The sequence below is a fragment of the Manis javanica genome, chromosome 1, assembly GCF_040802235.1.
Source record: "Manis javanica isolate MJ-LG chromosome 1, MJ_LKY, whole genome shotgun sequence".
NCBI lineage: Eukaryota > Metazoa > Chordata > Mammalia > Pholidota > Manidae > Manis > Manis javanica.
In genome coordinates, this window is record NC_133156.1 from 15,639,864 (window position 1) to 15,654,781 (window position 14,918).

Sequence of the window (14,918 nt, forward strand, 5' to 3'; positions counted from 1 at the left end):
CTGTTTAAAGAGGTTAAGTAACTTGCTCAAGGTCATAAAACAAATAGGTGTCAGAAGTAGAATGCAAACTCAGAACTCATGGACTTACATTAAGTGTCTTCCCAAATAATCAAAATTATTTAAGTGCTATATCCACTATTAACTATATCTCTAGGTAAATATTTTATTACATTTGTTTTCCATGACTGGTAGAAGAAACAAAATTATACAAGGGGAAAAACACTATACAATTCTAACCTCCTGTAACTTTTAACCCTAACCTTAAAATATTAGTATTTGCTTATTTTATCAGATAAGCCACACATTCTGTCCACAAATCTGTGTAAAGTTTACCTCATTAACATCTGACCTACCTATATGTCACTATGAAGTTATTAGCTGATGATAACCTGTGGCTTTGCAGATGTAAAGGTTTTATTTACTGAGTTTAAAACTACTAATCCCATGCTATTACTCAAGGAATTAAACAGAATTCCTTTTCTAATAGAACCCTGCAAAGTTTGGGGGTATTTTTCCATTGCAGTTGATGATATATGTGGGAATGGGAATCTCTTTTTTCCCAGGCAATATACAGTCCTAGATTTGCTTTTATTAAAGGTTTGTGATTCACCAGGAAAATAAATACACATAATGGCTACATGCAAGGAAACTTTTAAAAATTTAGTATAGAGAAAAAAGCTTTGGAGAAAACAGGATTAAAACACAAGTATAAAAATATATCCAACCTGTGTTATGACAATTAAGGGTGGGCAAAGGAAAGGAAATAACTGGGCTAGTATTTCTCTCGTGAAATGTTTTGAGGTAAGTGCTCATTAATGAGAAAATGCCAACCACATTTTTTTATTTGGTTGAGTCATGGATATTAGAGATATTATCTGTTGCCACTGCCTCTTAAAATACATCATGTGCTCTAGTAATTCAGAGCAGGCATTTCCACACTGAAAGTTATTTCCAGGACCAGCTGGCTTTAATGGTAAATTCTACCAAATATTTAAAGAAGAGCTAATACCGATCCTTCTCAAACCTTCCAAAGAACTAGAGAGGGAACACTTCCAAACTCATCTTATGAGGCCAGCGTTACAGATACCAAAGTCAGATAAGATCACTAAGAGAAAAGAAAATTACAGGCCAATATCCCTACTGAATACAGAGGCAAAAATTCTCAACAAAAATACCAGCAAACCAAATTCAACAATACATTAAAAAGATTATACACTAGGACCAAGTGGGATTTATTTCTGGGATGCCAGAGTGGTTAAACATATTGAAATCAATAAATGTGATATACCACATTAATAAAATGAAAGACTATAATCCTGTGATCATATCAATAGATGCAGCAAAAGTATCTGACAAAATACAACATCCTTTCATGATACAAACCCTCAAAAAATTGGGTATAGAATGAACATATCTCAACATAATAAAGGTTATATACACCAACCCCACATTATACTCAACAGTGAAAAATTCATATCTTCCCTCTAAGATTAGAAACACCAGTCTTATTCAACATAGTAGTGGAAGTCTTAGCTAGAACAATTAGGCAGAACAAAGAAAGGAAAAGCATCCAAATCAGAAAAGCAGCATCAAACATTGTGATTATTTGCAGATGACATGATCTTATATACAGACAACCCTAAAGACCCAACAAAAACACTGTTGGAACAAACCAACAAATTCAGTAAAGTTGCAGATATAAAACCAACATACAGAAATCAGTTGTGTTTCTAAGTACTACCAATGAAACATCTGAAAAAGGAATAAAGAAAGCTATCCCATTCACAACAGCATCAAAAAGAATAAAATACTTAGGAATAAATTTAACCAAATAAGCAAAAGATCTATACGATGAAAACTGCATGACTTTAAGAAATTGAAGAAAATACAAACAAATGGAAAGATATCTCATGTTCATGGACTGGAAAATCAGTATTGTTAAAATGTCTATATTACCCAAAGCCATGTACAGATTCAGTACAACCAGCAAAATTCCAAAGGCATTTTTCACAGAAATAGAAAAAACAATCCTAAAATTTGTGTGGAACCAGAGAGGACCCCAAAGAGCCAAAGCAACCGTGAGACACAACAGAGCCAAAGGCATCATCTTCCTAATCTCAAACTGTCAGTTCAACTATGAGCTACAATAGTATTATGTACGACTGGCACGGAACAGACGCATAGCCCAAAGAAACAGAAGAGAGAACCCAGAAATTAACCCCTGCATTTATGGTCAACCAGTATTTGACAAGGGAACCAAGGACACCCAATGGGGAAGGAATAGTCTCTCCAACAAACGGTGTCAAGAAAACTGGACAGCCACGAGCAGAAAAGTGAAACCGGACTCCCATCTTCACCACTCACAGAAATGAACAACAAGTGGATTAGAAAGACTTAAACATAACATCTGATACCATAAGTCCTAGAAGAAAACAGAAACCTCCTTGATACTGGTCTTGGCTGTGATTTTTTGGATATGACACCAAAAACACAAGCAACAAAAGCAAAACTCAACAAGTGGGACTCCATCAAACTGTAAAGCTTCTGCACAGCAAAAGAAACACTCAAAAACATGAAAAGGCAACCTACTGAATGGGAGAAAATATTTTCAAACCATATACTGGATAAGGGTTAATACCCAAAATATATAAAGAACTCATACAACTCAATGACAAAAGAAAACCCAACTAAAAGATGGACAGAAGAACTAAATACACATTTTTCCACAGAAGACATCCAAATGGCCAACAGGTACATGGAAAGATGCTCAACATTACTAGTCATAAGGGAGATGCATATCAAAACCACAATGAAAACTTCATCGCTGTTAGAATGGCTATCATCGAGAAGACAAAAACAATTGTTGGCAAGCATGTGAAAAAAAGCGAACCCTCATGCGCTGTTGGTGGGAATGTAAACCAGTGCACCCACTATATGGACATTCCTCAAAAGAGTTAAAATAGAACCACCGTATGATCCAGCAATACCATTCTGGGTATATATCCAAAGGAAATGAAAACAGGATTACCAAAAAGATATACATACTCCCATGGTCATTGCAGCATTTTTCACAACAGCCAAGGTACAGAAGCAACCTAAGTGTTCATCAAAAGATGAATGGATAAAGATGTGCTACATATATCCAATGCTGTATTATCCAGCCACAAGAAAGAAGGAAATACTGACATTTTTAAAACCACAGATGGACTTTGAGGATATTATACTAGTAAGACAAGTCGAACGAAGAATGACAGAAACTGTAGGATATCATCTATATGTGGAATCTAAAAAAGCCCAACTTATAAAAACAGAAAGTAGGATGGTGGTTACCAGGAGCTGGGAGATGGGGAAATTGAGGACATGTTGTTTAAGGGTACAAATTTGCAACCAGCAGATAAAGTCTTGGAAATCTAATGCATGGCATAGTGATTATACACAAGAAAACTGTATTATATCCTTCAAGGTTGTGAAAAAACTAGATCTTAATTGTTCCCACCACAAAAAAGAAGTGCTTATTATGTGACATGGCAGAGATATTAGCTAATACTACCATAATAATAATATTGCAATATATGTCAAATCAACATGCTGTACACCTTAAAATTACAATGTTATATGTCAATTATATCCAAATAAAAATAAAATTATTGTCAGCTTTTAGCTTTAAACTAAATGTATATTTCAGAATTAATGACTTTCAGGAAAAAAAATCAGGTATTTTATTATATATACACAAAATTTTCAAGGTCTGATAGATCAAAATGCCATTATTTCTTTTATTCAGTATTTACTTTGGAACTTCCATGGTAACAATCCTATGACTTGAAAAATTGCCTTTTAAGGAGTAATGATTACCTTAACCCAAAACACCTGAAGGTGGTTACAAGGTGAGGAAGAACTATATTGCTGTAGACCCTAGAAAAGAATCATCAACTAGTGTTTTTACGATGAGAATTATAAAATTATCTGAAAGTCAGTGGAAAAAACCCTGAAGGAAGAAATTAACCACTTTCACAAACTTTTAAATGCTTTTAGGAAGTTTCAAGAGATCAAGAAGTAAAACACATGATCACAGCTCCTGACCAGAGGGAAACTTATGTTCTGTGATGCAATACTCTGGCCGCAATACCACTTTACAATCAAGAGCACTGAATGCCTGAGAGACCTAAACTCAGACCCTGGTCTGCCCTAATTTACAGGCCAGGGCCTCTAAGGCCTTAGGTTCCTCACTTGCGGAATTAATGGCCTTTTCTATTCAATGTTGGTTGAATGCCCACTATGTGCCAAACTTGTGTTAGCAATGGAAGTTTGCATTATCTATTTGAGTATATATAAACTATGGTCCTTGCCCTTGGAAAGCTCTTAATCTTGTGATGAAACCAAGAAATGCAACATGATAACTCCTATGAACAAATTGTAATGCCTGGGCAAACTAAAAAAGGTTACAAAAAGGAAATACAGTTGGGCTGAGACTTAAAGAGTGAATATGAGTTGTTGAAAACGGTATTATGTGTATTCCTTGAAGAACAATGTGCAAAGACAAGGAGACAGGAAAGAATAAGAGAGGTTTAATGTAGATGATGCATGGGCTGGGCTCCAGGGAAATTAACTTAGAGCCTTATGTGCCACACTAGAGAATCTGACCTTTAACCCTCAAGGAATGGTAAAGTTCCTTCTATACTAAGACTCTGGAAACTGGCTGTAGGCCTAACCAGATGAATCCAACTTGTCCACCGTTTTACCTAAAATTGTATCTTCTAAAGCAAAGACATTTTAAAAACAAAAGCCATCAAAGTTTTGATGCTGGTATTATGAAACCTAAAAGACCTTGCTCAGTGGATGACTTTTAGGACTAGCATGTTTCTATTATGATTAAAGTAATAAAACATTCTAAAAGCAAGATATATGATAACTGACTTACTTCAGTCTTTGATCAAATACAAACTATAAGCCTATAAGAGCGAAAATTATAAACAGGTATAAAATTTGCCTGCCCCCCAAAATACTTTTTCATACTTTGTTCAAATGAAGTTTCACTCTTTTCACTCTGAATATCAATGAACTATGGAAGTACCTAAAGAGAATATAAAGTCCCATTTACCTGTGTTCTGCAGGTACAGGGGGTGGCCAAACAGCAGGATCTCTAAATGGTTCATCTTGATAGGACACAGGGAAGTCTGGGGGCTTATCAATTTTAAAACTTTCCAAAGTGCTGACAATAATTTTAACTTGTTCATATTCTTCCAATAATTCCTGCCGAACCTTAAAAGAAAATAGCATTCACACCAGGAACTGTTTTAAGATTATATAAATCACAAATAATAAATTGTTATAGAATGCAAGTTTTCTCAATGTCACTTAAAGTATGTAAAATGAGTTATTAAAACATATTCAAAAAACAAAGAACTATTTAAAGTAATATAGATAGGGCAGGAATTGGTTTGAAAAAAGACATTACTTACATATCTTTTCATAGGGGACGTAGTTATATGTTTTTCATAATGAAACTCTATTTCTACCAAAGAATGTGATGACCATTAAATAACTTAAAATAAGCAACTATGTCAGTAATAAGTTAACTATCCCAAGAAATCTATAATGTTACGCTAAATTCTTTTAATATATTTGTAAATGGCTTCCAAGACACAGTCAGCCAAAATCTTCACCAGGGTTTCCTATTCCCAGTGTCACTAAAGATGAAATGTCTGTCATGAGTATCTGAAAATCTCAAGTGGCATAATATCATGAATTACCCATTTCCAATTTTTTCTAAATTCTCCTTTGCCTAAAATCTGAATCTTCTGATCTCTTTTAAATTTCTTTTAAGTCCTAGAAAAAGTTTATTCTTAGCTCAAAGATTTCCCGTATTTAAAGAATTTCACTGAGCACCTACTATGTGGAAATTCGTGTGTTTTCAAACATTTAGCCCAAACTAATTTTCAAAGGCACACAGACATTTTAAAAATTACACTTATAAATTCATTTTAACAAATTCTAGGTTTTTTTAACCAAAAAGCACACTTTACTGTAAAGCAGAGCATAAGAAACTTTCCCTTAACTTTATCTTGAGTAATATATACAAAGGAACGCATAAAGGAGTTGCAGAAACAAAGAAAAATCTAGATAAAACCCAACTGCTAATATATGCAATTACCTGGTATTGGGAGAAATGAAATTTCAGAACTTAATGGAAAGAAACATAGTAGAAATATATGAGTAGAAATGGTCACTTTTAACACAAGAGCATGTTAAAAATATTTCCATGCTACATTAATAAACCATTCTTGCCTGCGGCTAGTATGCAGGATAGAAGAACACAACTAAAATTTTCAACTTGAGTTAGAGCAAGTATACTGTTCTCACTCAACATGACCTGGCAACACTTAAGTCAGAAAATAAGCCAAATTTACCCTGAAAACTTCATGAAACATCAATTTTTGACTAGTGGAAAAATTAGTAAGAACACTTGAAAGGCTTTAATACATAAAATGGAAACATCAAAGATATACTTGACTTTGTACTTTTAATTTTAAAAGGGTTTTCAAGTTTTGGAAGTAAGTGGGGAAATTATAATTCAAGTTTTTAGCTACTATTATATAATCAAGTTGTATAGTCAAAAGACATAGCAAATATATTACTGCTTTTTTATTACATTACTGACTCCTTTGTATTTGTAAGGAATCTTTCAAAACAAGAGGAAACTTTCTTAAAGAGAAGTTTTATGAAATTGATCAAAACAATGAAAGGAGAAAGAGCAAATAGAAATAAATTGTTTCAAAAATTTGTAAAAACAAATCAGGTGACTGACCATAAAAATTTTTTTAATTATAAGCAGATTCAATTAGAAGTAAGTATCTTTGAAATATGTCTCATGAAGTATACTATCAAAAATAATACATAAAATATCAACCAGGCAATACAAAAAATTATTCAAAGCATATTTTAAATATATTTCGGTAAATAGACAAATAAGAACTCTTTACAAAATCCCAAACTTTCATCGTTCAAGTATAATACACTATTGCCCTCATTTGCTGAATCTGATCTTTACCTTTAATGTGATCTTACCTGTTGCCATTTGCCTTTGACAGCTGGGTCTCTGACTGACTGGCAATGTCTCTGAATCTGCTGTATCACCCCCTGGTAATATACCATTGATGAGTCATAATTTCCAAGAAGTGCATATTCTCTTCCCTTCTTTGCATTGTCACAAATCTCAGCCAAATTCATCTTCTTTCAGAGACCTACACATAAAATATAATGTCTTTTTATGAAGTTTGCAACAATCATTTTGAAACATTTTTTATTATCCTTTAAGATATCTGCTTAAAACTACTTGGAAAGTCAAAATGGTTCTTTCATTCTTTGAGGTTATCTGAATGTATCTTGTAATACTGAACAAAGTTTCTAATTATGCAAATACAAAAGAGATCACAAAAGAACACCTAAGGAGAGAAATTACATAACTTTGAACTACTGATTTATGTTACAGTACAAAAAAATGGACACTAGTTTTTCTTGCTCATTTATAATTACAAGCTGCAATACTAAAGATGAACTTGCTTTATTCTATTTCTTCTTGAAATTGAAAAAATAAATATATGAATATGACATTGTATTTTCCCACTGACACCAATTAAAACTGCAGAAATCAGTTCTAAAATTTTGGGGACAAAGAACAATACAACATACTTAAGGAACACATATTAAAGGAACAGCCTACAGGTGTCCAGGTGTATCATTTATATGCATTTAATTGTCCCACACAAGTTATATCTAAGCAAAAACCTGTGAATTAAACTACCTGAGCAAACTTTTTGCTCAATTACTTTATGATCCTATCATTCTCCACAATTTTTTGTCTGTGCAAATAGCTATCATTAACCTTTTCCATTACAGGATCCTAGGAAGAATATCATATGAACCTTTGGTTTCCACCAAAACCCTCCAGACTAAGTAATTCTGGCTTTTCTTCCAGGTTCCCCAACAGTCTCCCAGAATCTTCCAAGGATTCTAGCAAGGATACTTTCCAACCAAAACTACAAAGAGTAGCAAGTCCAGAGATAGAGAAGAATGACATCTAGGAAAGAGTCCAAAGTGCCCTACTCTTCTTTCCTGGAATAGTAAATCAATGATTACACCTAGTAGAGAAAATCAAAGTATTTCTCCATGCCTTCCTGAGAGAATTAAGTGGGGAGCTTGGCTCATCCTCTCTTCCCCTTCTTGAGGAGTTAAAAACTCTTCCTTAAAATTAACCACATCTAGTTCTAGGCATTTCAACTGACTTTAGTACATTCTTGAAAATAAAGCTGTTTGGGCATATTATTTGCCCCTTCGTCCGGCATAGGTTCCTTGAAAGGAGCATCTGTTAGTTGATAATCCTACTTCAGTTAACTGTATACTACTCTCACACATGAAGAAATTTCAACATTCCAACCTACCCACAAAATACAGGACGACCATGGAAAGGCTCTTCCTCAAATTATAACGTTAACAAAAAGCAGTAAGATCATATTACAGTGAATAAGCTGTAATTAATAAATCCATACAAAGGGGTTCCATACATTATTTGCTCTTAAAGTCACTGTGAGGTAGAAACATTAATTCGGTAATATGTGCAAGTACACAACTATCCAGAATAAAATATATTGAAGAAAAGAAAGGGTCAGCAAACTTTTTCTGGAAAAGGCCAGTATATTTTAGGCTTTGAGGGCCAACAGACAAAACTGAAGATATTATGTAAGTACTTGCATAGTGAGACAAAATTTTCCACAATTTTTACTGATGAAATTCAAAATAACATAGTAATAATAGTTGAGTACAACCTTTTGTAAAACAGGCCTACTAATAAGAATGCAACTCTTGGGAAGAATAGAATTTCACTTAGTTGGGATTCAAAGTTAGTGTTCCCTATCATCAGGGTCAACTGCAAATATACGTATGTTAATGTTGTTTCTTAAGTAAGATTTTATGTATTTCATGCTTGAAAATATCGTTTTACCAAGACAGCTTCTGTCACATACTGATATCATATCACAGCACATGGTTTCAATTCAGCATATTCCTTGTCTGGAAGGCATTTTAAGACTTACTCCTCTCTCAACACTTGTCTTTTAGCATATCATTACATTGTGTATTAATCAGTTCCAATGAAAGTTAGGTGTAAGTGCCTCCAATAACACAGTTAAGTGGATTTTGTAATACAGAAATTTCCTTTGCACTTGGATCAAATTCTGAAAAATACTGCTGAAACTGTACTTGGAGCACAGAAAATATATCTACTGCATAGGATCAAATTCTGAAAAATGCTGCTGAAACTGTACCTGGAGCACAGAAAATATATCTACTGCATATCTGGATAGGAATGGATATCACAATTCTTTGCAATAACTTCTGACAGCATGGAAAGCTACATAAAACATCTTGATATTACTCGTGATTCAAACATTAGTTGGCATTGAAATAACTTTTAGTTTGCATATAAGCACTGTTTTGCCTTGTAATTTGAAGTGGAATTCACTAAGAAACATTATCAAGTCTGCAGCAAAAACATGATTTCCAAAGCCATTCAGTGTTCTATAATAATGTTTTACAATTCTTATTCAGGAAAATTCCAAATTAGCCCTAAATTCAAAAGATTATAATATACCTTACATCTACTAAGTCACTGAACTGCTGTTTGATAGGCAAGTATTTTCAACTTCTATTTCTGACAAGAATTCATGGAACTGACAGATAAGTCCACAAGAGCAACACTCTTGAGTCTTGAGATACTACTGGTTCCCGATTACAGGACAGATTCAAATATTCTCTAAAAAGTACCCACTGATAAAACAATGAATAACCATAGACTTTAACCACTTTACATTTTCACAGCTTTGTAAATTTCTTCACCTAAGCCTTTTTTCTGTTCTGTACATATTTTTACCACCATCAGTTATAACACATCTTAGCAGATTCCACTTCAGGTTGTATAGAATTAAGTGTTTTCTCAACTTTTTGTAAATATTGTCTTAGTTATTCCATGAACACTATTCATGAAAATTAATTCTTTGGTAACTTCAAACTTAACATTGTCTTCTCAAATTAATAATTGAGCTGTATTATTAATATTTCAATTCATCAGGAGCCAAGGAAAACCAACCAAAATCATTTGCCTTATTGTTTAATTAATTATTGATATCCTCAACTCTTTCAGCAACTATTCTCACCCAAAGATTAATAGTCTTTATTTTCTCCAGACAGTTATCTTTGGCTGCTACAATCAAACACAGTTTATTTAAGCCACCATAAGTAAATGATTCCTTGCTTAGCTAACAAATGAGACACTCAGAAACTTACTTTGGGTGCTGCCTGATTTTTTTCCTTTTTTACAAAGAAATTCTGCTATGGTAAGAAAGACATTCCTTTTTAAGTTTTCTAATTTCTGGCCATTCCTTTCCCATAAGATGGGAATATTGTGATGAATGGTTAATCTGGTAATATCAGTGTATACCATATTTCTTTAGCACAGCCACAGAATTACTGCATAATAATCACAGTGCTTTGTCATCTAATAATTCACACTCCACTGTGCTTTAAAAGTATATAACATGTCAAGTCCATTTTTCTAATCTTTTCTTATTTTGACATGATGGGTATATGCTAATAATAAAGTAAAATGTCACAATACAGTGACAAGTACTGTGTGCTTGAACCACTGTGACTATAGTGCAGCAAGCAGCAATGCAAAAGAAAGAGGGTACCAGAGAGTCAGTCGCAACTCCTCTGCTGTTCTAGCACAAAAGCAGCCACAGCCTCATAAACAAATGAGTATGGCTGTGTTCCAAAAAAACTTATGGACACTGACATCTGAATTTAATTTAATTTCATGTCACAAATCATTCCTCTTTTTTGACTTTCTTAGCCATTAAAAAAAATGGGAAAACCACTCTTAGTTCATGATCCACTGAAAAAAACAAGTAGCAGGCTGTATTGGCCCATAGACTGTAGTTTACTGACACCTGCATCCAGCTTCTATATTAAGAATCTAGAAAAATAAAAACAAATTAAACCCAAAAGAAGTAGAAAAGCATAACAAAGTTAAGAGCACAAATCAATAAAATGAAACAGAAGAACAGAAAAGTTCAATGTAGGCGAAAGCAGGTTCTTTGGAAAGACCATTAAAACAGATAAACCTCCAGCAATACTGACCAGGAGGAAAGGGAGAGAAAAACACAAATTACCAAAATCAGAAATGAAAAAGAGGCTATCACTACAAACTTTAGAGATATTAAAAGGCAAATGAGGACTTAAAGAAATGGAAAAATTCTATGGTCACGATATATCAAAACTTACTCAAGAAGAAACAGAGTAATTAATCTGAATAGTCCTATATTAACCAATGAAATTTTACTTGTAATTTAAAATCTCCCCACAAAAAAAAGAAAGAAAAAACTTCCAGATCTAAATGGCTTCATTAGTGAATTCTCCCAATCATTTCAGGAAAAAAATTAATTATCTAAGAAAAAAGAGAGTGAAAAACTTTTAACTCATATTTTAAGGCCACCCTTACCCTGATGCCAAAACCAGAATTATATGAAAAGAAGGGGATGTCAATACCTCTCAGATACATGGATACAAAAATCTTTAAATTTTAGCTAATCAAATCCAGTAATATTTATAAAAGGGATAATGTATTTATGGCAAGTGGGATTTATGCCAAAAATTCAAAGTGGCTTATATTGAAAACCCAATCAATACAATTTTAAGAGACAAGAAATGAAACCTTAACTAGAAATGCAACTTAAAGGTGCAGAAAAAGGATTTGACAAAATTCAACGCCATTCATGATAGGAACTCTTAGCAAATTAAGAACTTAAGACAATTTCAACTTAGTAAAAACATCTGTGAAATACCTACAGTTAACATCATATATATTATAAAAGACAGAATGTTCTCCCCCTAGATTAAGAACAAGGCCAGTATATTTGCTCTCACCCCTTCTATTCAACATAAGTAGAGGCTCTAACCAGTGCAATAAGGTAAGAAAAAAATAAAAGGCATATATATTGGAAAAGAAGTAAAATTGCTTTCCATACAACATGATTGTTAATGGAGAAAATCCTAGGGAATTACAATAGCTACTATAACCAATAATAAGTGAGTTCTGTAAGGTTGCAGAATACAGTCAAAACACAAAAATCACTTGTATTTCTACATACTAACAACAAATAATCGAAAACAAAAGTCAAAACAATGAAATCATTCAGAAATATTAAATACTCAGGGACAAGTTTAATATAATATGTGCAAGATCTGAACAATGAAACTTATCAAAAACTGCTAAGAGAAATTAATGACCTAAATTAATGGAAATACATGTAGTGTGTGCACACACATTTATGAATTGAATCAATATGATGTCAATTTTCTTGAAAGTGATCCAGAGAGTCAATGCAATCCCAATCAAAATCCCAGCAGCTTATCTTGTAAAAACTGGCAAACTGATTCTAAAATTTATATGGAAATACAAACACAGAATAGCTAAAACAGTTTCAAAAAAAGAATGAAGTAGGACAACTACACTGACTCCAAAATTTACTATGAAGTTACAGTAACCATGCTGAAACAACTGGTTATGCACATGCAGAAAGAAACCTAAGCCTCAAATCTTGTATCATACACAAAATTAACTCAAAATGAGTTATTGACCAAAACATAAAAGCTAAAACTATTTAACTTCCAGAAGACAACCCAACCAAGGCTTTCTTTCTTTCTTTTTCTTTTTTGCACCAGTTCCCCAAGCCCCCGTTCTGAAAGAGCAACATACAGTGGGCCAGGTGACATCTGCATATGCAGTAGGCTGCATTAAAGGAGAGAAGCCCTAAGTCTAGGGAACTCATATCTATTATGTTCAATAGTGTGCACGCCTACCCTCTGTTACAAAGGAAAATACTATTTGTTTCTTCCGAGGTTGTAAGCAAGCCTGGAGAAAGGCTTGCTTTGCTCTGGAGGAAGACACTAACTCTATTTACCTTCCAAGGCTGTTCAACTTGGCATCTTCTTTCATCCTGGGGAGCCCTTTTCTCTCTTCTTCATTGAATCCTTTTTTGTGTACCATGTTTCTCTTTCTTAGTTTACTCACCTATCTTTATAAAGCACATTTCATAAATGGGAGGTAAAGGTTTTGAGACTGTACATGCCTGAAAACACCTTGATTCTACCCTCATACTTCAGTGATAGTTTCACTGCTCTTCAATCCTACTTTGGAAATAATTTTTCTTCAGAATTTTAAAGGCATTTTTCTATTACCCTGTAGGTTTCAATACTGAGAAGACAGAAGTCAAATTCCTGATCCTTTATGTCACCTGTTTTTCCTCTTTCTGCAAACTTGCAGGATCTTCTCTTTGACACAAGCTTTCTAAAATTGTTGATAATGTGCTTTGAAATGGGTCTATTTGGGACTCTTTCAATTTGGGAATTAATGTTTTGAATTTTGGAAAATTAATGACTTATTTCATTGATGATTTATTTCCATTTCTTGTTTTCTCTCTCTGGAACACCTTTTCAGATATTGGATTTCCTACATTAACCCTCCAATTTTTTTATCTTTTCTTATCTTTTCTATCTTTCATCTCTGTCCTTTTGCTCTACTTTCTTCTAGATTTTCTCCTTTAAACACTTAACTCTTCTGTAGAGTATCTTTTTCCTTTTGTATTAATAATTGAAGTATACAACTTATATACAGTATACAAGTCTTCAGTGAATTTTAACATCGGGCACACCCAAGTAACACCTACATCAAGATACGGAACATTTCCAGTGCCCCAGAAGAATCTTTCATGTCCTCTCACAATTAGTACTTTTCCTGTAGAGCAGTTATTATTCTGACTTCTATAACCATCAATGAGTTTTGCTTAGTTTTTTTAATCAGTTTTATTGAGATGGAATTTTTGTGCAATGAAATTCACTAATTTTAAGTGTAAAATTTGATTTCTTTTGGAAAATGTATAGTTGCCTTTTACCACTTTAATCAACCTACAGAACATTTCCATCATCCCAGAAAATTCCTTCTTGCCACTATTCAGTCAATCCCCTCACCATGCATTCTTTGGTTTGCTTATTGCTATAGTTTTGTCTTTTCCAGAATGTGACATAGAGTCACACAGTATATATTCTGGTGCTTAACTTCTTTCATTCAGAATAATGCTTCTGAGATTTAAGCACGTTGTTGCATGTGTCGTCATTTGATGCTTTTTATTGCTTGTTATATGGGCATACTAAATTTTGTTTATTCATTCACCAGTTCTCCTTAGGCACTTCAGAGAACACAAAAGCACAGGATACATCCTTGACCTAGCCTCACAGTACTGCCACTGAGGTTACATCTAAAATTTCAAGATATAAAAAGTAAAATTCATTATGAGGTAGTCAAATAATACATAGGAGAAATAATACTACTATCTAAAGCACTTGACAATCCATTAGTTGCTATAAAGTATACTTAAAAACATAGGGACAAGACATTTAAAAATGAATAGGCATATATGAGAAAGAATAAGAAAGAACTTCTAGCATTAAAAAATATAGTCACTGAAATCAAAAATTCAATGCACTGAGGAATTGCGGATTAGACACATATGAAAGAATCAAGAAACCAGAAGACAGAGCTGTAGAAATTGCTTAGAATGCAGCATACAAAGACAGAATAAGTAAGCAAAGATAACATGTATAGAGCAGAAAGAGATGGTCTATCATATATCTATAGCAAATTCCAGGGGAAAAAAGGAGACAGGCAATATTCAAGCATACAATGGCTGAGAAATTTCCAAAACCTACAGAAGATAATAATTCTCTGTTTCAAAATAAGTCAGTCCATACCTAGAGACAATGTAATAAAACTGAAAAACACTAAAAACAATAGAGTGAAATGATAT

General features: G+C 33.4%; 1 protein-coding gene across 5 annotated transcripts in view; it reads right to left on the bottom strand.

Annotated features, from left to right (window-relative positions):
- The window catches only part of KATNAL1 (katanin catalytic subunit A1 like 1), a 69,530-nt gene that overhangs the window by 44,753 nt on the left and 9,859 nt on the right, over nucleotides 1–14,918 (bottom strand). For all 5 annotated transcript variants that reach the window (XM_073228777.1, XM_073228764.1, XM_073228781.1 and 2 more), the window contains exons 3-4: nucleotides 7,069–7,244; nucleotides 5,102–5,262 (exon numbers count right to left, since the gene is read on the bottom strand). In XM_073228777.1, the coding sequence (XP_073084878.1) occupies nucleotides 5,102–5,262; nucleotides 7,069–7,230 (323 nt within the window). In that variant the 5' untranslated portion in view covers nucleotides 7,231–7,244. The remainder of the gene's footprint in view (nucleotides 1–5,101; nucleotides 5,263–7,068; nucleotides 7,245–14,918) is intronic.